Genomic DNA, 23,275 nt, shown 5'->3' on the forward strand with positions numbered 1-23,275 from the left:
GCTTGCAAAGCTCTAGGAACAGTGTCTAACACATAAGTTTAAAATTTTTTTTTTTAATGTTTATTAAAGACAGAGAGAGACAGAGCATGAACGGGAGAGGGTCAGAGAGAGGGAGACACAGAATCTGAAGCAGGCTCCAGGCTCCAAGCTGTCAGCCCAGAGCCCGACGCGGGGCTCGAACTCACGGACCGTGAGATCATGACCTGAGTCGAAGTCGGACGCCCAACCGACTGAGCCACCCAGGCGCCCCCTAACACATAAGTTTTAAATAAACTTATTGAAAAAAAAAAAGTTTGCAATAGTTTTAACTATTGTTCTCTATCTGTGATCACTAGCGGGGAGAAAAGAAAAGCATCCCAAGCAAAATTTCCAGGTAACTGATGACTATTCCCTTTAAGGCACAAAATGCTTTCTATTTTGAGTAGTTTCCTAAATTCTACTGCTATCTGTAATCATACAAATACACATTTTATAGATTCTTAAGAATAACACTCTGAACCCATCTCAAACATCTCAAACTCTGAGCTCCCTCTCTTGAATCCAATCCGTTTCCATCTTGTACGGAAGGGCACATCATCCCCACTGTGATGACTCCTGACTTCCCGGCTGGGCCCCTGTCCTACCAATGTCCCTGGCCACTCTCAAAGGGCACCAACCCTGTCCTGGGTACAGCAGTCAGCCTGCGGCCTCGCTCTGCACCCATGTTAGGAAGGCCAGATGCCCTTTGTGTCCATATACTTGCTTTTTAGTTCTTTTGTCCCTTACCCTGTCAGGCCATCAGCTGTCACTCTGCCTGTCAGCATGCCTGTCCCCAACAGTCTCACTTCCTTCTAACAAGCAGTTTCTGCCAAAACTAGATAATCTAGAAAACTAGATAACCATGCCTGATACGAAAGAGCCCAGAGCAGAGCAAACGGAATACCAGAGACCACTCTCCTGTGAGGGAAGGTCTGAGTTTTCCCACGCATTCTAGAGGGTCTTCTAGGCCCACCTTCCATTCAGCAGCACTCTGGAAGATGACTTCCGGGAGACTGAGGTGTCACTTTACCCTCAGAGTCTTGTTCTGAATTGTTAGAAACCACGTGTTGATCACTCCTCTTTTCTGCTCGGATGACGAGATGCTGTCAGTTCTGTCTGTGAGCTGACTCGTGTTACTGATGGAGATCATCTCGGAGCAGGGACAAGGGCAGACCTCTTCAGAGGGAAACCTGAGGCCCTGGCAACCCATTCAGCTTCACACACAGCCACAACCAGTCTCTCTGATGCCCAAAGGTCAGTGCTGCCTCCCGGCCTGGCCCACTCTGCATAAGCCTACCCTATGACTCCAGGGGGCCACACAGTCACTCCCACAGCCAGCCAGCCCACCCCAGACCCCTTGGCCTGCCTCCTTCCCCTTTCTCCCTCTCCCCAGCACTCCTTGCTCTCACTCTCTTAGGCAGATCTTCCCAGGGTCCCCTGCCTTCATCACCACCAGAGCATTTACTTGTAAGTGCCTTTCTACCTTGCCGAACCCTCCCATCTGTCAAGGTCCATCTTGAGTCTCACCTCCTTCACAAAGCCCTCCCCAGACCCCAAGGCCTGCATGGTGACAATGTGCAAAGAGCACACACTTCCAGCCAGGCACGCCTAGGTGTGCTGAATCCCAGCTCGGCCTCTTTCTCACTGTCTGACCTAAGGGAAAGTGAAACTCAGCTTCTTAGAGTTTCCACTTTTTTGCCTTAGAATAGTATACCTCCCTTATGGGGTTGTTCTGAGAATTAAAAAAAAAAAAAAAAATAGGGGCACCTGGGTGGCTCAGTCAGTTAAGCGTCTGACTTCAGCTCAGGTCATGATCTCATGGTTGATGTGTTCGAGCCCTGCATCGGGCTCTGTTCTGACAGCTAGGAGCCTGGAGCCTGCTTCAGATTCTGTGTCTCCCTCTCTGTCTGCTCCTCCCCCACTCATGCTCTGTCTCTCAAAAAATAAATAAACATTAAAAAAAAGTTAAAAAAAATAGTAGGGGCGCCTGGGTGGCTCAGTTGGTTAAGCATCTGACTTCAGCTCAGGTCATGATCTCTTCATCAGTTCAAGCCCTGCATCAGGCTCTCTGCTGACAGCGTGCGGCCTGCTTCGGCTCCTCCATCCCCCTCTCTCTCTGCCCCTCCCCCTCCTCAAAAATAAACAAACGTTAAAAAAAAAAAAAGTACATATAAATCACCTGGCATTGTGCCTGGCAAATTGCAGGCAGTGATTAAATTATTTTCAAAACCACAGTACTGTCTACACCTAAATATCACCTTGTACATAGGGTGGTTCTTCAATCTACTCAATATGGTGCTCTGCGAGATACAATGGGACCTACATAGATACTACAGGGGTTAGATTCTAAAGCCAGCCTGTAAGGCAAATATAGAATATAGTCAAAAGTACTCTTGAAAATCCCTTTAATTGTTCCCAAAGTATAGTACACATGTTTTTGTATATTCCATGTATCTGCAGGAAAACAGATACATGCACAGCCTCTGACAAAAAGAAATATACAAAATACATGTTTCCATTTTAGACTACAGTCAGCACAGAGCTGAGCTGTCAATGCAGAGCCTGATGCAGGGCTCGAACTCACCAACTGTGAGATCACGACCTGAGCTGAAGTTGGATGCTTAACCGACTGAGCCACCCAGGCACCCCTGGAATTTACTAAAGTTTAATGTGTATATGCCACAACTACACAGCGTAAACTAATATTTTGAATGGTAATCTATCTGTGGTTATGGTTCAGTTTTCTCTCCCTGGACAGCAGGGACCATTTCCTCCTTCTTTTTAGATCTCCCGCCGGCACTAGGCACACAGTAGGTGTTCGATAAGTATCCACTGCATTTAACTCACTGACGTGAAAGGTGCTGGTGAAATTCACCTGGTAGAACACAATAGGGAAAAAAGGGATATCCAGATAGAGTAACAACTTCAAGGACTCTGCTCTCTGGGGGGGGTGAGTGAAAGGTCCTTGGCTCTGTTACTGGTGCTGGGCCAGACGCAGAGCAGCGGGAGCAGGGGTGGGGGGACCAGGCTACCCAGGAGGCTCTGAGGAGCAAAGGAAGCCATTCAGGCTTTCAACTAGCAATTACTTGTAATACCTCAAGGTGAACACTGTGGGGAAGCACGATGCCTGCTTCTTTTTCTGTCTCTTCACAGCTAGACTGTGAGCTTCCTAAGGCAGAGGTGATATGTGTGTTGTTCATTGTTAGGTCCCTCGCACCTACCTAGTGCTTGGTACATAACTGAGCGAGTGATTGCAACAAGAGAAAGCAGACATAGTTCCTGACCTCAACAAACATACAGACCAGAAGAAGAGATAACAAATGTACCCAAACAATTATAATTCAATCTAGAATCTGCTCAACGCTCCAACAGGACCGTGGATAATGTTCTAGGAAAATTCAGAGGCAGAGACCTTTTCCTGTTGGGGAGTTAGGCAGACAGCTTAGGGGCAGCTTGGGGCTGGGCCGTGAAAGATAGAAGAAAATCTGTAATGTGGAGGTGAGGGAGGAAGAGAATTTCAGGGTAAAGGAGTAGAATAAGAGAAGGCAAGGAGTTGGGAAAACAGACAGTAAGTTTGGATGAAGTGTAGGACACACATAGGTAAACGATGAGAGACAAAGCTGGAAAGGTAGGTGAGGCCAGATCAAGAAGCCCCATCTGCCACAGTAGACAGGCATTCTTTCAGCTGCCCACTGTCCACTCCTCCAACCTCTGAATACAGCACCCTAATTTTCCCTTGGGGACCTACCCTAGCATATGACTTGAGTCTGGCCGATGAGTGTATCATCTCCCCAGACTATAGGGATGGGTTTGTGGAAGGCATGTGAACCCAATCAGTATCAAGGACATATCACGAAAGTTTGGGATTACTGAGTCACACACTTCTTTTCCCACAAGACCTGAACCTGGTGCTGTGCCATTTTGTCACCACTTGTCTGAGGACGGAGCCAGTATGGAAGATGAACCGAGAGACAAAAAAGGCCTGGGTCCTGTTTAAGTCTCTAGGTAAGACTGAGCCTATAGCCAGTTCTACCCCCTGCATATTTCAGATGTTTGAGCCCATGCATTTCTTCATTTTAAACCAGGTCAGCTGGGCTCTGTCACTTGCAACTCAAAGGGCTGTACCTGAGGAAAAAAGTAAGGTAAGCGGCATAAGGACAAAGCAGACACATACTGAGCACTAGCCATGAGTCAGGGACAGTGTTACTCGTTTTCTTCACAAAACTCTGGGAGGTGAGGGCTGCAAAAGAGGAACTTCAGGCTGGGAAAGTAAGGCTTACAGCGGTTAAATAACTTGCCCAAAACCACACAGATAGTGATTGGCAAGGCCGGGGTGAGCCATTCCGACTCTAGAGCCAGCTCCTTGCACTGTCTCCTGCCTGGAAAACAGTAGGAGTCACAGCAGGTTTCTGGAGAGAGAAGGGGCATGATCAAACTGTGTTTTATGAATGCTGATCTAACAGGAGGATGCTGGGAAGCAAAGGAGGCTGAAAGCTGAAAGACCATTGGAAGTCAAGGTGAGGGCCAGAAGAAAGATGGGCAGAGGGTTGCCCTGTTCTGGCAGTGGATGGGGAAGAGAGGGTGATTCGAGACAGAGACTTGGTGGCTACGGGGAGGATGGGAAATGGGCACAAAGTTGACAGGAGGGGTTGGGAAGAAGATCTAAAGCCTCCAAGGTTTCAAGCTGTCAAGATTTCAAAAGAACAGCGTGAAGCCACTGTCCAAAACAGTAATGTCCGATGGAGGCTGATTTAGAGGGAGATAGCTTGAAAAACACTGGGCCTGAGGTTCTATTTAACACCCTAAAATAATACTCATCTGACCCTATTTGCCTCTCTAGTTCTTTAAACCAAAACTCCCGGGGTGCCTGGGTGGCTCAGTCGGTAAGGCGTAAGGCGTAAGGCGGTAAGGCGTCTGACTTCCGCTCAGGTCATGGTCTTGCGGTTTGTGAGTTTGAGCCCCGCATGGCGCTCTGTGGTGACCGCTCAGAGCCTGGAGCCTGCTTCGGATTCTGTGTCTTCCCCTCTCTCTGCCCCTCCCATGGTCATGCTCTGTCTCTCTCAATAATAAATAAATGTTAAAAATAAATTAAAAAAAAACTCCTTTAAAAGTCTATAAACCCTATCTCCAAGTAGATGGTTATCAAGTAGATAGTTATCTCCAAGCTTGTATTATTACTAATTTGCAAGGTATAAAATGTCATTAATAGAACTTATTTAGCCCCTCAGTAAGGGGGCATGCACGTTTCAAGCACTCAGCCCTTAGAGCTGGAGGGGACCAGCCTCTTGGGGGAGGAGGGCTCCCCATCACTCCAGGGACACCCCAGAGAGCAGTTTCAGAGTTCCTCAGCACCAGTGCCTTCTCTCTCCTGGAAAGGATGATCTTTTATTTTTAAAGTGTGTGTGTGTGTGTGTGTGTGTGTGTGTAACAAATGGCTTCTCTTTTATGAAATAACAGTGTTAGTAGGCAGTGCCTGGTAGTCTCTGAAGTACGAATTTTTTTTGAAATTTTACTAGACGTCAATGATGAGTGGATCCCAAAGTGGAAGAGGACAGAACCCCTTTAAGAACAGGGATGGCCACAGGGACGGCAAGGAGCACTGAGAAGTGTAACCTGAAGTGGGGAAAGGTGCAGGGCTGGGCCCAGACACTGCTGCCCTCCAGGTGGTCGTGGCTGGTGGGAGCCCCAGGCCCCCGCCACACTGGGCCCGCGCTTCCCGGCCCAGCCCAGCCCAGCCGCCGGCAGACGCAGGGGCGGAGCCGGGGGAGTGGCCAGGCCCCATACCATTGCACATGCGCACATGCATCCAGAGCCCCGGGACGCACCCGCCCTGCAGCGCCTCCAGAGACCGGCAGAGGGCGGCCTCCCCCTTCTCGCCAGCCCTTGCTGCCGAAGCCGCGGGATTTCACCGCCGCAAGGCTGGCGTCCAGGCCACGCCCCCAAGAGGCGTCCCCCGGGAACTCAAGACAGAGGGGGCTGCCGCGGCAAGATGGCCTCTCGCTTTATCCTGGAGGGATAAGGCAAGAAGGGGCAGTGATGAGCTCAGCGCCGCCTTTGTTTTATCGTCGCTCCATTCCCAAAACCCAACACAGCCCTGCAAATAGTAGGCACTCAATAAATGCTTATTGCTGAAATAAAATGGATGAATGGATGAATACATGAATAAACAGAAGACTTCCAGGGAAGCTTTAAACATGTGTGCGGGGGAGTGGTCTGAGACTAGCAGTCTAGGAAATTCCGGGGAGGTGGGGGCAGCCCCAGATCACTACCCTCACTACCACTTGCGCTTCGGGCTTGGCAGTCCCCTAGGCCCTGCCTTAGCACACCCAAAGGTTTGCTCAGAGCCTGGTGACACCACACCATCTCAAGGGCACAGAGCCCAAGTGGTGACGTCTGGGCTTGTCCTCTCTGCTAAGACTAGGAGTCTGCCCCTCAGAGTCAGATCCTGGCTGCCTGCAGGGACCACTCCAGTAGGTCTGCTGCTCCGGGAGCACTCTGGGCTGCGGGGGATTTCCTCTTGGCCCCTGGGGATTTCCAAACTGCCTCTGCTTTGCCAAGCTCCCACAAGGCCAAGGGCCACCCTTGACGAAATCCTCCATACCCTGCCCAAATCCCACCCAGACTTGGTTAACTTCTGAGTCTACCAAATGTACCACACACACAATATACCCGTCCCCACCCCCTCTGGCAGACATGAGAGAATAAGCATAATGAACTATTGTTCTCTTTTTCACATAACTGACAAGACTTCTCTATTTCCACAGAAGAAAAAAAGGAGAGCCAGCTTAAGGGTCAGCCGCACGGATTTAAATAAAACATCGGTAAGATCTTCCCGGGTGTGAGAGTTGGAAACCTATGGTGCTTATTCTCAAAGTCAGGGCGACTGCTTTCAAGAAGCATCCGGTTCCTCCAAACACTAGACCCTCAACACGTGTTTGAGGATCTGTGTGTTCACCTCTGGAGGCCCTAACTGGGCCTGTTTCTAGAGTCCTTTAAAGTAGAAATAAAGTTCGAACTCACTCTCCATAGAAGTAGGAAGAAAGAAGCAAAAGCTTCTGCTTTTCCTACCAACCCACCACCTCCACAGTAACAGCCTTGGCCAAATCCACTGGGGCATGTGAGCACCTGTGTGTTACAAAGCTGGGCAGAAAACATGCTTGGCAAGGTGGGGAAGCACTGCCCCAGTTGCTTCCCCACGGAAGCAACGGAAGCCCGTGCAACAGCCACGGACCTGTTGGCCCCAGGGCATCAGGATTCCAGAGCTGGTGAAGTGTAGAAATTGCCAGAGTGGACAAGCCTTCCTTCGTGAGAGGAAGGGAAAAGGCCAGCATCCCCCGGCCTCATCAGGGGAACTGCGAGACGAGAGAAGCCTTCAAGAGCCCGCCACCATTTTTTTCTGAGAGCTATCTGGAGCTGCACTGCTCGGTGTGGTAGGCACGAGCCACGTGTGGCTACCTACATTTAAGTTAAATCGAAACAACAGGAGGGACGCCTCAGTGGCTCAGTCGGTTAAGCGCCCGACTTCGGTTCAGGTCGTGATCTCGCGGCTTGTGAGCTGGAGCCCCGCGTCGGGCTCTGTGCTGACGGCTTAGAACCTGCTTCCAATTCTGTGTCTCCCTCTCTCTCTGCCCCTCCCCTGCTCATGCTCTGTGTGTCTCTCTCTCAAAAGTAAATAAACATCAAAAAGAATTTTTTTTAAATAAAAAAAAAAAAAAAAAGAAACAATGGGAATACTTTTGATTAAATGAAAACCAAAAAAAAATTTTTTTTAAGATTCAGTTTCTCAGTCATGCCAGCCACATTTCAAGCGCTCAAGAGCCACATATGGATAATGTCTACCAAGTTGGAAAGCACAGACTATTGAACATTTCCATGCTGGCAGAGTGTCCTATTGGACAGGTCCGATCTAGAGAATCCCCTTTCAGCATGTCCTGGTCTTCCTTGCCAAAGACTCCTTCAGGTGTTGCCCCCCGACCACCTGCTGTTCTCTCCCGCCCCTGCCCCAGAATCTGCTTAGACTCCTGTCCCCATGTGCCTTGCCTTGACCCCTAGGCCTCAGAAGAAATGGGGGAGGGGGAGACAATTTAGCCACAACTTAACAACCAGCCAGGGAGCAGAAGCCAGATGCAGAGGGGCTGAAAAGGCAAAGCTGAATGGAAGTCAGCCCCCACTCCAAGGCATCCCAGGCCTGGGAGAAAGCCCCTTAGTGCCGCACAATTGTTCCTTGTTTCTGCAGAGTCTCTGGACCATGCATGGGTAAGACATCTGGAATGTAGTGGCCTGAGGGCTTCCCCACACGACCCGCTGCCGGACTCATCTGATGTTAGTGCTCCAGAGAGAGATGTCCCAGCAAGACCCTGAACTTTCAAGGGCAAATGAGGCCAATAAAACCTTGTCCTGAGCAGCATGCCGGGAGTTCTGCCCATGGGGCAACAGGGAACGTAACCGGGCACCTCCCTGCGTCACTCGCTGAAAGAACCGAATGAGGAAGCGGGGGAGGAGGACATGGTAGAGAAAGGAGCTCAGGGCTCGCTTGCCAGGCTAGAGTGGCTCCAACAGGAACAAGGGAACAGGACACGGATCTGACAGCAATCACATTCTATCACAGGCACTTCATATGAAAGGTTTTGCTACAGTAGTTAGAAAATCCAAGTGCGAGTGTCTGGGCAGGCTCATATGTGTGATGAGGAGCAGAGAACAGACCCAGGAACTGGTAGGTTGGGACTGCCTCTCTTTTCTGTGCCTCCATTCTGTCCTCAGTTCTTGCTTAGCTCTGATCCAGAAGCAAGGCAGGCGTGAAGAAGCAAAATAAGGTGTAGAGAGACCACAAAAAAGTAGAGTCTGGTGGTTCAACTGGAAAACAAATCGGTAGGAAGAAGCCTGGTATTCCAAAGTTGTTGGCGACCGCCAAGAATTTGACTGGAGGCAGTCATGGAGAAAGGGAAAGTGGCACAATTTTAAAGATGCATCAAACTACAGACTAGTTTAGAAGCCCAGGGGAAAGCCCCAGGACGTGCTCTGTGGCTGCCTCGTGGCCCTGAGTAAACCTGTGGACAAATCTGGGCCCTATTTCCCTATCTTCACCTGGAGGGTAAAAGCGCCATTCTGGGGACAGGAGTAAAGCTCCCTGCCCCCCCTTCCCCAGCAGGGCTGAGTCATTAACAGGCATGTGGCATTCCTGTGGGCAGATGGCCCATCAAACTCCCAGGCACCAAGTACCTCCCAGCACTTTAGAGACAGATTAATGATGATGACAACGCTATTCTAAGTGATTTGCATGTATTGATTCATTTACTCCTCAAAGCAATCTTACAAGGAAAGTGCTATTACCATTCTTATTTTACAGATAAGGAAAGTGAGGCACAGAGAAATTAAACCATTTGCCGAAGATCACACGGCTAGTAAGTAGCAGAGTCAGGATTCGAACCCAGGAGTCCAGCTCCAGAGTCCATGTTGTACCCAATACACACCAACGTATTAACAATACATACATAATCATCTGCAACTTCCGATTTGTGGGCCCTTCTGCCTATGCCTCCCGCCTCTTCTTTCCCCTCCCCAAATTTGCTGAAAACAGTCCCTGCAACCAAAACCAGCCCTTCAATCCAACTTCCTATTTGCCAAGCATCTGTTTCTATAGCAACAACAAGATACGCAGTTTTTGGATTTTGAAGAGAATGAGTAGGGAGGGAGAACAGGGGACGCTTGATAGAACGGGTTCCTCTTTCAGAGGCACAGAGGAGAGACCTGAAAACCAGCGTGCTAAGAAAGACACAAGGGCTGGGAGGGGAACCCAGGGCCCTGACAGAAGCCAGAAAACTCTGCCTTCCCCTGCCCCAGAGACCAAGTCCTCTGGTCTGGACAGAGAAGGTGAAGGCAGGTTAGAAGGCCTGGAGGCTGACGGTAGAAATGCTTTGGAAGAGTCTGAAAGAAAAAGATACCCGGACTGAACTTTACAGTGTGTGTGAGCGAGTGCGTGTGCGTGCGTGCGTGCGTGTGTATCCCAAGCCATTTCCCAACGAGGTGTTCTGTCACAAAGCCTGGTTCTGCTCCACAGGTCAAGGCCAAGTAGCGATGGGTGGTGGCGAGGAACAATAAAGAAGGGCTGGAAGAGGAGCAACAGACAGGCATCCGCGTGCCTGTGTGGGGCGGTTCACCTCCCACCAGCAAGGGTGAGACTATTTGGGGTGGGGTGGTCAGGCTGGTGCCCTTCACCTTCGCCACACCTAGGCCTCATACCAGCCTGTCACCCTCAACCTCATCTAAATATGAAACACCTGTCATTGTCCAGAAATCCTGAGGCCAGAATCAGGATCATTGCAGGCTTCTTTGCCAGGCAAAGCCAAGTGCTAAGGGGAACAGGAATGTTGCCGGTCACTTGATTCTAGGAAGACAGCCCATGACAGGGCCACAGGCTTCTCAGGAGGGAGGCCCAGTTTCCCTTTGGCCTCTATTGAACTTGATGCATGGCCAAGTGATTAGGGACTCGACCTTACCCTGTGCTTGTGTTCTTTAGGTAATCTAGGCCACCCGCAGGGGAGGATCCGAGGCTGTGCCAGGCCCAGCACAGGCTGCGTCCCCAGTGCCCGCACCCAGCGGGTGTGGCGCACCGGCTTCCACAGCCTGGATAGCTCCAAGGAGGCCAAGCTAGGAGATGCCAGCCACTCAGGCAGGAAACCTTCTGCTGTTCTGCTGCCGGCTTCTGCAATCAATCCCACAACCAGGCCGGTCCACATATCTTCGAGAAGGCAGGGGCCAGGAGAGGCAGGAGGCAGGCTCCCGGCAGGGAGAACCAGCAGGGAGACAGTATCAGATTCTTCTCCTCACCCTGGCCCTGGAATCTCCAGATACCTTCCCCATGATGCGATGGGACTGGCCATGAAACTGGGTGTCACAGAGAGTCATGACCGTATCATCCTGCCTGACAGTGCTCTCACTGCTTGGCCACTAGCCCATGCCACCCCGGGCTGAGATCTATCTTTTTGCAGATGTCTTCTGTTCTAGAGAAAGCACAGGCTTCCTGATCACAGGGATGACATCTTCAGGCTTTTTCTTCTACAGAACCAAGCCCACAGGGTGACACGGAGCAGGTGCCCTTCAAGGCTTCCTGACATCCCACCGTGATTGTGTCAAGGCTCCAAGGCCATTTGCATCTGGCCTTCCTACAGCCCAGAGCCATGTACCCTCACCCCCCCAGCCCTCTTCTGCCCAGAGCCAGGGGCGGCCTCAGTCTTACTGCCAGGAAAAAGAGCCCGGAGGTGCCCTGTGAGAAATCTCGCCTCCCTGTGGGTACCCTGCGCGCCATAGGGCCTGGCGGTGAGAGTAGCTGGGGAGGGAGAGAGGAAGTGAGTCAGCTCCTTGCAGAATGGGAGTGGAAGGGAGGGGCCGGTAGAACTGAGATCAGAGGGCAAGGGGCACAGAGGCCGGAAGGGTCGCTAAGAGAGGGAACCAGGTCCTGGAGGCATTATGGGGCCCAGAGAAAGGGGGACAGATGAGGGTGACAAAGCCAGCAGTGTTACCTCCTACCAAGGCTGGTAGGTCCCCACAGGCCAGAGAACCTGGGTTTGGCAGCCCACGGCCCCACCTGAAGATGGAATCCGTGGCGGCTCCCCTTCCTGACTCACGGGCTGGAGGAAGTGAGGCTTGTGGGATATGGCCAGCCACGTTCTCTCCTCACTGAGGGGGAGTTTCTGGTCCCCAAGGCCTCCCACTGCTTCTCCTGAGCTCCACAGCTCCAGAAGCCCAGGTTCCGCCGGACCCATAGGAGAGACAGATGTTTGCATTTCCCATGGAGGATGGGAATGAGGCCCAGGCCCCAAAAGGGGAGCCGTTGGGGTGCCCCAGCACGCACCCTGGCCCTCTGTGGCAGCCCCTGCCCATGCGGAGCTGTCCCCAGGCTCCAGCTGGAATCTGTTGCTCTGACTGGGAAAAATCCTTGCTGTGAAAATTCCCAGCCTGCTGACATTCCAGCACGCAGGCAGCGCAGGGCAAGCAGCAGTAGGAAAGAGGAAGCCTTGATCCCTGCTGGGCCACATCCTACCTCCTCAGAGACCTGCAGCCAGTAAGACAAGCACATTTCTCCAAGGTCCCCTGGGCTGGGCACTGAGTGACTCCGTACGCCCCCAAATCTGCTTCTCACCCAAGCCTGGTGCCTTCCCAAAGATACCAGTGCGGGGCCAGGAGACAGGCCGTCCCGTGACCCTCCTCCCAGAGCCCCTTCCCTAGGCTCCTGCTCCTGGCCGCCCAGAGCCCATCTTTCCTCCATTCCTGCGGGAGATGCTGAGACGCCCACAAGAAACTGAGTCGGGAGTAAAGGTAGCGGGTAGAACATGGTGACGTACTGCAGACGCAACACCAACGCTAGTTGGGGGAAGGGTTCTAGAAACCAAAACTGCGGTAAATGCAGAGAGAATGGGAAACCACTTCCTGGCCAGACAACCATCTTCTTTCCTTCAGTAAATATCCAACAAATATCACTGAAGGTCTCCAGCACTGGAGACATAAGATAACCCATTAATCGCAATCTTGGTGAATGTTATGAAGGAGAAGGATGCGGTGGTGCCAGGGTGCGGACGTGACATCTGAGAAGGTCAAGGAAGGCTCCCCTAAGGAAGCGACATTCAAACTGGGGCCGATGTGTATGAGGGCGTGAGGGTGGGCAAGAAAAAGTCTTATCGACATAAGGAACAGCAGGACTCAATGGAAGAAGCCAAGCTGCACACCCACTACCTGCTAGGCCTTCTGCCAGGCCATGCTCCTCGCCTCCCCCCACCCCCCCACAGTGCACACCAGGAAACAACAGCGTGCAGCCCGTATGCGACAGAAGAGGACCTGTTCTTGGTCAGAGGTGACACTCTGGGGACCCTGCCATCCCGAGTATCGCAGAGGTCAGTACTAGCATCAGTAAGGGCCAAACAGACGAGGGGCACCATCCCTATCCCCCAGGGTCTAACAGGGGAGATGCGTAAGGGGCAAAGGGTGCCCCTGCCCCTCCTCCAAGGGACCACAGCCAAATACTGCTGGGACAGATGCAGCCGCGCTTTCTAGTACCTCTCCCAGCTCCCACCAGATTAAATCCCACCTGCTGCCACTCGGGCTCTCTTCCTCAGGCTAATCCTCTGCAGAGACAGAGGGACAGTCACCCCCTCCTGCAGCTCACCATCCACAGAGCGAGAGCAAGAATGGCCAGTCGCTCTTCACTTCCCCTTCCCTTCTGGAGGAGACGTCTACAGGGGCCGCAGGAATCAGAAGGACGCAGGCCTGGGCCGGGCAATGGATTTATATCCAGATGCTGCGTTCCTCTGCCCCGGACAGCACACCAGTGAGGTGCAAGGAGCCGATGCCCTAAGTTCAACTCCTCACAAGTCAACAGCCTTGGAACCTTAGGCAATGTACTTATCCTTAACCTCTGCGTAATCGGGTATCCTCATGTATGAAATAAAGATTATCATAATATCTATCTCAAAGGGGTGTTGGGAACGTTAAATGAGTTAATATATGTAAAGCAGCTAGAACAGTCCTAACGCCAGCCACGACCCTCATCCTGGCTATTCTCTCTCATGCTCTCCCCTCAAGGCATTTCTGCTCAGCAGAACCTTTACCAGATCAACTAGATGCCACTCAGGGAGCATGCATGCGCTCCCTGGGCGCCGTCCTGGGAGCCACCCGGGACGCGGGACAAACACCCTACACTCCTCCCTATGCCAGAGTCTGCAAAGCGGCTGGGCTGCGAGTGCCAGGGAAGCATGTCACTTCCCGATTCTGAGAAACCGATGGCGGGAGACGAAGGCAGCCAGAGTGGTGACCCAGGTCTGAGGAAACAGTTTCCCAACCAAACGGGAGCCAACAACTGAAAAAAAAAAAAAGCTTTGCTGACACTGTCCCCTGTATTTAACAGAACAGAAGCTGCTGCCAAACACCACGAGGGGACTCTGGGCTTGGCTACCCACCGACCCCCCCCCACCCCAAAGTACACAGTGGGAGGGGGGCAGCCAGGAAGATTCCACGCCTTCGCAGCGCCTGCCTGGCACGGCGGGTGCCCCCAGCGCTGCTGGCCGCCTGGCGCAGCATACCCACTGCCCCAGACTGACAATGGAGGCGCCAGGCAGCCCCCTCCCTGGCTGGGTCCCCGGCCCCCACCCCCACCGACGCTGCTCTCCACCTCGGGCCACAGTGAGGAGAACCCAGCGGCTGAGCGTGGCGGGGTGGCGGGAGCGCTGCTGGCAGGCGGACCGCGTGCTTGTGGTTTCTGGGAAACGCTGTAGAGATCTGCAGCATTTTTAAAATACTTGTGTTCCCACCCGCCACACACCCCCCTTCACCCCACTCCTCACCCACCCCTAGTCTGGGTGTTTGCGTATCTGGTATTTTCCAGAACCATTTCAATGTAAATAAGAGATGAGAAGGGAGCTGCGGACAGGGTGGCCAGGGGTACCGGGGGGGGGGGGGCACAGGGGCTCTGGCCAGGGCCAGAAGGGACTGGTGCAGACCACCTCAAGTCAAGGCCCTGCCCCCCCCCCCCCAGGGCTCCAAGCGGTGCCTGCGAAAACAACAGATGACCATGACATGTGCCCACACCCAGTTCAATGTGGCCTGGGCACTGTGCCCACCACCCACGGGCTGGGTGGCCAGGGCACTCTGGGGCTGCAGTCTGTCTAGCAGCTCACGGGGAAGAGGGCAGAACATGCCTCTGAGGACAGAGAAGGGAGACCTAGCGGAATGGAAATGACCTAGTCCACCACCCAGTGCTGCTGGTCCCATGCGCCCCACTAATCCAGGATAGGTAACCCCCCAAATGCTCCTAAAGACCTTTCACTCACGAGTTCACATGCCCTGGACACCTTCCCACTGGCCGCCTCATTATCAAAAGAACTCAGTCTGAGTTCTACTCTGAGGCCTCCAGCCAGAGCTCTCACATGGTGAGACTCCGATGTCAGAAGTACCTGAAGCTTTGGCACCAAATGAAATAAGAGTTTTCTGTTTAAAACGAACCAGCAAAAAACAAAAACATCTCTGGGGATCATTTGGAGTAACATTAGGGAGAGAGCAATTCTAGAACACTGAGCCCGGGCAGCACCCAGCACCTCCACCACCAGAAGCCTCTGGGAAAGCCCATTGCTCAGAAGCTGGCCTGGCAGACCTGGAACAGCAGACTTTTCAGTCTCACCTTGAAATCCTGCAATCCCCACTCCTGCGGGTACCGCCTCCCGCCCCCCACCCCCGCCCCCGCCGCCACCACCCAACCAGGGTCCTGGAGACAAGGTTGGTGAGGGTCATATAGCTTTTGCCCAGGGGTCTAGGGCTTCCTGGCAAAGGGGCCCCTGCCCTTCTCCCAGATGTGGGCAACCCCGACCGGCCAGTCTCCTGCCAGGCCACCGATATCCCATCTGCAGGCCTGAGCACCCAGCATCCCAGCGCTTCCTGCAGCTGGCTGTCTTTGAGGACAGGGCCACAGGGACAGAGTCTGGACAAAAGCGTCATGAGTTCCCGTTGGAAAGAAAACCTTACCAGGAGCACAGATGGGAAAGCACTAGGATGGGTTAATTAAGGAAACTGCAAAATTACCTTCCCTGGATGGCTTTGGAGCTTGGACAGAGGGAAAGGTACGAATCTTCCTAAGCGTTCACTATCTGCTGAAGTCCACAAATGTGGTTTACACAACTCTACATAAGCAGGTGGTTTACACAGACATGACAACCTTTTTAAGGAACCTCACAGCCCTATAGTCTTTGAGTACAAACCCCACCGTCCAAAGCGACAAGAAACTGAATCACAGATCTCCGGTAAATGCCGGAGAGCTACATAGAGCCCAGGGAGGTAGACCTGACTGGGAAGGGGTGGGCACCTTCTTTTACATCCACACCTCTCCCCTCCCACCACATCTTCGAAGCTCAGGGAAGTAGTGCTTTCTGGGTAGGGGTCCCCTGCAGGCTAGCCCCTTGGTGGTGGGGGGAGGGGGGGCAACCACATTAGCCAGGGTTTAGCCAGCTGGGCTTTTCTGAGCTTAGCAGAAACATCCTACACTCCTGCTCCCTGCGATGGGCCCACAAGGATACAAACAGAAGGGGCTGGCTCTCCTCTCTCCCAGGCTCTCTTCCTTCTCAGTGGGCCCTTGACTTTCCCACTCAGATTCATGGAAGAGGAGAAAGGAATGTTGATCCAACTGGGGTTTTAAGATCCTCATTTGTACCAACACCAGACTCAGGGAACGCTTCGCCTTTAGACAATTTAAGAGTAACTGATCCCAAACCAGATGGCCCAAAACACTTTCCCTGAGAAGCCAAGGAAAGAACTTAGCATCTTCCTCCAAAGATGCATCCCACTCGACCCCTTTTCTCCTCCATCCCCCACACTGGTCGGTCACCAAGACTACACAGTCCCTCAGTTGCTCACGTCTGATCTCTCTCTCCATCGCCCCTGCTTCTCCCCAAGCGCAGGCCTCCATTCATTCTACTAAGATGACGACAGGGCCTTTGCTGTTTTCCCCATGGCTGCCCTTGCTACACCCAGAAGCATTCTTCATGAGCGGCCAGAGAGATTTTCTAAGATCTGTTCCTATCACTCCCTGAGTGAGCTGCTTCTTGTCCTCTGGTTGAAGTTCACATTCCTTAGGCTGGCTCACAAGGGCCTTCGTGACCTGTCCCCTGCTTGCCTCCTCTGCCACTTCTCTCAATACTCATTCCCCCATGCAATATCCCCCCAGCCTTATCCCCCAAATGCGTCATTCTCTCTCCAGCCTCAAGGTCTTGGCACGTATCTCTTACGGCCTTCCACTTCCACCTGCCTCTCCGGCATCCATCTCCCACCTGGATGTCAGCTTTCCCGGTGATCACTCCCAAGACTGTACTTAAAGTCCCTCTTCTGTGCAGGGCTCCCTAGGGCCCCGTACTGGCCCTGTTGGGGGGCCTCTCAAATGGCATTGTCATCTGTTACTTGACCATCTCTCCCACCAGACTATGAGTTCCTTAGGGCTGGGACTATGTGCTGTCACCACTGGATCCCAGGATCTGGCCCACAGTTGGTGCTCAACAAATGTTTATTTAATAGATAGGTGAGTGGAAGAATGGAGGGCGGAAAAGAACTGCTCCTCCCAGGCCTGCTGAGTGATTTCCATCAGGCCCCATGTCTATCCCAGTACAGTGGCTCACCCCTACTCCCAGTGGAACCTTGCTAGCAGCTACAGGGACACATGGAGGTGTGAGCCAAGCACTCCGGACACACATCATGTGAGAAGGAAACCCGAGGGGCTGTCTCTCCCTGGGGCCTTCTGAACAGGCCACGGAGAGGAGCCATGAGGCCTGGTCTCCATCTGTGTAGCAGAAAGAGAACAGATGGCCGGCCAGCTCCCTCAGAGCTCCCTGGGGACAGGCAGTGTGGACACAGTTGATGGATGACCTGACGGGCAGGGTGGCCGCCAGGAGCTGTGTCCTCGTGGGGCCAGAGTTGTCAGGGTGCCCCGCCTGGGAGCCCAGAGGAAATGGGAAGACTCTTCTTGGCATGGAAGTGAGCTTAGAACTGCTGCCAAGGAAAGGAGCCGGAGCCGGAGTGGGAGTGGGAGGAAGACGAGGAGATGGAGGATGATAACTGCAGCCACTACAGACCCACTCCAGGCCTGTCCCAGGAAGCCAGGATGCTGGGCTCACTCTGCTCCTCTCTGCTGGGGCAGGAGTCCCTGCCACCTGCCAGGCAGGGGAAGCTGGGGGCGGGGGAGCTTCCTCAGCTCTAGGCTTCTCGCTGTTCTCTCAGATGGCTCTTGGGAGACTCGTGAGGGTAGCATGCTCTGTGGAAGTCCTCTGGGCACTTCTGCCCTTGCCCCACGGGGGCCAGAGCAAGCCAGGGTCTCGGGGATACCAGCTGTAGTGTGGAATGTACCAGGGTCTCCAAAGCTAAACCATCCACTTCCCCAGGAATGGGGGGAGCAGCAGCTAGCTGGGAAGGGAGAGTAGCCTAGAAATACGAGATGCCAAGAGGATCCCTAGGCTATAAAGAGAAGACTAAACAGCATCTGGGATGCCAGGCCCAGGGCCCCACAAAGGCCTGTGCTGTGGTTCAGCAGGGAGCTGGCAACAGTCCCCTAGGGGACTCATTCTTTAAGAAGAAAATTCCATCTGTTAAAAGCAATGTTAGCCTGGGAGAAAGTAGACAGGCATGGCAACATAGTATGGGCTTTGGTTCTAAGATAAAGACCACTCCCTTTACACTGTGGTTCCCTGAGCTCAGTCTAGTCTGGTGGCTAACACACAGTAGGTGCTCGCTGTGAGTTTCCAGAATAAACGAGGCCAGGTCCTTCCGCGGATCCCACAACAGCCTCCCTCCCATGCACTACCCCTTCCTGACTAGCAAAACTGCCTGACCTCCACCAGGCCCCGAGTAAAGGAAGGTCCGGAACCCAGTTCCAGGGCTTCCTGCCAGACTCTGACCCTGCAGCTCCCAGGCCCTCCAGGCCATCTGAGCATCCACTTCCCCTCCCTGAGAGAAAGCTAGGACCAGGACTCTGCCTGCTTCCTTTGCATTTCCTCCCACTTCCGACTTGGACACATCTGGTTGGTCACTTAGTGCCGAAAGAGGTCCTGGCCAGCCTGTGTACTGGTCAGGCTGCAGGCGCCAGAGCTGGGCAGTCCGAAAACCTGACAGCTGGGAGGCAGGGATGGCCAGAGGCCAGCTTGTCCTCATGTGCTGTCTCTAAGTGGAACATTCCAAACTGATAGGTAGCCACGCTATAGGTGGAGTCAAAAGACCCCTGGGCTTAGAGATCGCTGTCCCCCTGGAGACCCGTTCATACATATAATCTAAATCTCTTCTACTCCTATGTCACCCCTTCCACTGCTGTTTTGAGTGGGGTCTCACGGATAGTCAGGTCATACTATTTCTGCAGGCTTGATACCTGTTGCATCTCCAGGGTGTTTTCTTCTTCCAGGAGAGGTAGTAAAGACTCTTGGAGCCCAGGTGATCTTTATAAATCCAGGTCCAGTCACTCCCCCCAACCCCACTTCAAACCCTACAATGGTCCCATTTCACTGGGATAAAATCTAAATTCCTATCATGACTTGCAAGGTCCTCCATGATCTGGCCCCTGCTTATCGCTGCAACATTACCTCCTGTTCAACTCCTCACTCAAGGGCAAGAGGAGGTCTGAAATCATCTTACCCAAGAGCTAGCAAAACAGCTGCACATCCCAGAAGTTCCACGACAGCCCTGATTTGAAATAATCCGTCTTTTTCTTTCAAGTCTAGTATCTAAATAACACGGAAATCCTATGTTTTACTCCAGATACCGGGCTGGACAAGTAGTCCGGACTGTCTCTCATCTGAAGTGGCACGTGTTACCCTCCACACCCCAATTTAGGGCTCAGGAAACATGGTGCCCAAACCCCGAACCCTCGCATCAAGAAGTTTGTATCACTGTGCACCAGCCCCTGCTAAGGTCGCTCCTCCCTGCGGGCCAGGTAAGTTGTCCCTCGGGCCAAGGAGTGGCGTGACTTCAACTCCCGAGTACCCCAGTCATCCGCCCAAGCACACTTCCAAATCCCTGTTCCCCCGCAGCTGCCCACGGGGACACTCACATCGGCTGGCTCCCTGCGGGGTCCCTCGCCACTCCGCAGCCAGCTCCGGCTCAGCTCACTGAGCTCCGGAATGGGTTGCACCTTGAGCCGCACACTGTCCCCGGACTGCCGGATCATCTCCACGATCTCGTCCCTGGACTTGCTCTCCACGTTGTGCCCATTAATCTCCACCAGACGATCACCCGGCACCAACCCCAGGGCCAGGTCCTTGGTGCCCGCACCGGGCTCAGCAAAGTGAACCACCCTCCGGTAGACCTGGCCCTCGGGGCCCCGATCCAGCATGGTTGTGCGGCGCAGGGAGAAGCCGAAGTCTCCAGTGGGCCGTCGCTGCAGCTCCAGCTCCCGGAGGGCAGGCGGTGGCAGGTGCACCACGGGGGGCAAGCGCAGGTCAGCCGGGAACCTTTTAGTCACCAGCTCAGGCACTCGGGACCGGGGCCCTGGCCGAGGGATGCCTGCGCTGGGATGCTGCACCAGCTGTCCCTCTAGAGTCCTCGCCTCCACTTGCGGGGACGGGGCCGCGGAGTGCTCGGAAGGGGTGGAGGTTTCTGAGGCACTCTCATCCCGACTCCGCTGGGAGAAGGAGAAGCGTTTGACAATCATCTGTGAGTTCTGCTTGGCCAGGGAGCCAAACTTGGCCGCCCGCTGCAGCACAGAGCCGCGGAAGCTGCCTTCCTCACCCTTGAGGTCATCGCTGGAGCTGGCGGTGCTTAGGTGGCCCGAGTCCAGGATGACACTGCCCCTGTTGCTGTCAGAGTCAATGTCGGTCAGGTGCAGGTCGGAGCCACTGGCCACCTTGATGGGTATGGGGTTGGAGATTTCCAGGCGGGTCTTGGACTCACGCTTGGAGGAACGGTTCAGATTGAAGAAGCCACGACGCAGGCTCATCTCCTCCAGGCTCCGCAGCTCTGCCGCCGACATCCGCTCCTTCTTCTCCTTCTTCTCCTTCTTCTCCTTCCGCCCTCCATCTTTGTCCTTGTCTTTCTTCATTAGGTTAAACATGGTGGGGTACAGCTTTTGGGGGTGGCACCCCTGGGGGATTACGGGTGCTTAGCACAGGGCCCTGGTACCCCGCCTCGCTGCTGCAAACAGAAACAGAGAGAGAGAAAGAGGTTATTCGAGAGGAGCCTCTTCCTGTGTCTCCAGTGCAGACCAGGCCAACTGAGCACAGCTCGTGGTCGCTGAGAGCTAGCTCCCTACGCGCCAGGTGCTCTGTTTTATACAATACCGTCTCTGTTAAGCCAGTCGTCATAACACTGCTCCAGGAAGGTCTCTGATTACCCCCATTTCACAAATAAGGAAACTTGAGGTTCAGATAGGGTTGTAAAAGCCCAGACTCCAAAGTCTGTCATTGCCTTTAATCCCTGATAGGTGTGCACAGAGGTGGCGTCTGGGAGATGTGACCTCCTGGCAAGAGGGCGCCATCAAGCTAACCTGGTACCCGACTGAAGAATCAAACACAAAGGCCATCACCTCCCCAGAGCCAATAGCCCAGTAAAGCAGCAGACATCACATGCTATTTGGCTCCTTCCTAAGCCTGTGATCCCCACGGAAGCAGCCTTAGCCACCGCCTGACAGAAGACCTCAAAGAACCCACCCCGATTTGATGGCTACCACTTGCCGGGCACTTTATACGCATTACCTCACTCAAACCTCACAGCATCCCTGCACGGGAGGGATCATTATCTCTACTTTACAAATGAGAAAACAGGGCTCAGAAAATTAAGTATGTTGTTAGTTGTCACACAGCCAGTGAGTGGCAGTGGTGGGATCCCATGGCAAATATTGTTTTCTCTCTAGGTCCTTGGCGCCCAAAGTGAAGTAGGGAGGGTAGGGGAAGTTCCACACTGAGCCGAGGACAGACAGCTGAGAGGTGGGGGTGGGTCTGCTGGATAAACAGGATCCTGAAAAACTCATATCCTTTTCCCCAGACCAACAACTAAATATAGCCTGGGGAAGAAAGTCGTGGCAGCCTGAGAGAGAATGCCAGCTCCAGGGCACCTGTGTCTACGATGCCAGCCTTCTGCCCCTATGCCCACCCGACTGGGGACAGGACTGAGCAAAACCTGGTGGGGGTGGAGTTGCAAGCCAGGGGACAAGTTCTAACCAGCAGCGAACAAGAAGGAGAAATAGGCCATACCGCCTAATTAGAAATTAAATGCAATTTTTTTCTCTCTCCGTGAAGGCCTCCCCCTCTGAGTTCTAGACACGGGACTGACAAGCTCACTCCTTCCAGCAAGGACCTTCTGCAAGACCTGGGGAGGCCCGTTCTGTCCGTGTACCCCACTGCCACAATCAAGCAAGGCCCTCCAGGCTCCCCCATCCCATGGTGAGGGATCCCTAGCCCAGGTACAATGCCAAGGATGACTTCAGGCCAGGAACTCCCAAGGGTCCTGGTGCACTGGCTAATTGCTTCCTCCAACGTCCAGCACCCTGACCCATAGGTTCCTGCGAGATCAGCGTATTCTTCCTAGAGCAGTACTCTTCACAGAAATATAATTCAAGTCATATATGTAATTTAAAATGGTCTCGGGTGCCTGGGTGGCTCAGTCGGTGAAGTGTCCAACACTTGGTTTCAGTTCAGGTTATGATCTCATGGGCCCCTCATTGGGCTCTGCACTGACAGTGTGGAGCCTGCTTGGGATTCTCTCTCTCTCTCTCTCTCTCTCTCTCTCTCTCTCTCTCTCTCCCCCTCTCCCTCTCCCTCTCTCAAAATAAATAAATAAATAAAATAAAATTGTCTAGCAGCCACATTAAAAAAGGTAAAAAGAAACAGGTGAAATTAACTTTAATGATATACTTTAATGTAGCTATATTCAAAACACTGTCGTCTCAACATGTGATCTTTCTGAAAAATATTGAGGGGCGCCTGGGTGGTTCAGTCAGTTAGGTGTCCAACTTCAGCTCAGGTCATGATTTCACGGTTCGTGAGCTTGTGCCCTACATCGGGCTCTGTGCTGACAGCTCAGATTCTGTGTCTGCTTCAGATTCTGTGTCTCCCTCTCTCTGTCCCTCCCATGTTCATGCTCTGTCTCTCTCTCTCTCTCTCTAAAAAATAAACATTTTTTAAAAATTTAAAAAGAAAAATATTGAGATATTTTACATTCTTTTTTCCATATTAAGTCTTCAAAATCCAGTGTGAATGTCATACTTAGAGCACATCTCACTTCAGACTAACTACATTTCAAGTATTCAACAGCTAGTGGCTATTGAACTGGGCAGCACAATTCTACAGAAATCTTTAATTGTAGAGCATATCCAAAGTGATGGGGAATCTGGCCCAGTTACTAGCTCCCTGTGGATCTAACAGGCACCGTTTCCCCCTCTGACCTGTTTCTACCTAGTAAGACAAAGCTCCTTCTGAACCTTTTGGTTCGAAATGCTCCATGCACAGTACCTGGAAATAGGAAGACAGGAAATCTAGGGCCCAAGAAGTGCAAAGCCAGGGGCAAACTTGTCCTGCGGAGTCTGGACTGATCTGGGATGGGGGAGTACCTGACAGCAGGCATCCTCTCTTATGGGCTCTATTTTGACACGGGGAGTCTCTCTCTCTCCTCCTCAACACTGATGGAGTATGGCACAGACATACCATATACCAAGACGTGGGATCTTCGGCTGGTCACTGCCCACCTTACCCTTCACCCATCACTTCCTGCACTGTCTTAAAAGGCTGATTAAAAAAAAATTGGGGGGGGGGGG

The 23,275-nt window shown here is 52.9% G+C and overlaps 1 protein-coding gene across 4 annotated transcripts in view; it reads right to left on the reverse strand.

Moving 5' to 3' along the window:
* The window catches only part of MYO18A (myosin XVIIIA), a 102,952-nt gene that overhangs the window by 69,111 nt on the left and 10,566 nt on the right, over window positions 1-23,275 (reverse strand). For all 4 annotated transcript variants that reach the window (XM_049636708.1, XM_049636706.1, XM_049636704.1 and 1 more), the window contains exon 2: window positions 19,580-20,658. In XM_049636708.1, coding sequence (XP_049492665.1) covers window positions 19,580-20,578 — 999 coding nt within the window. In that variant the 5' untranslated portion in view covers window positions 20,579-20,658. The remainder of the gene's footprint in view (window positions 1-19,579; window positions 20,659-23,275) is intronic.

The sequence above is a fragment of the Panthera uncia genome, chromosome E1 (genome assembly GCF_023721935.1).
Source record: "Panthera uncia isolate 11264 chromosome E1, Puncia_PCG_1.0, whole genome shotgun sequence".
Lineage (NCBI taxonomy): Eukaryota > Metazoa > Chordata > Mammalia > Carnivora > Felidae > Panthera > Panthera uncia.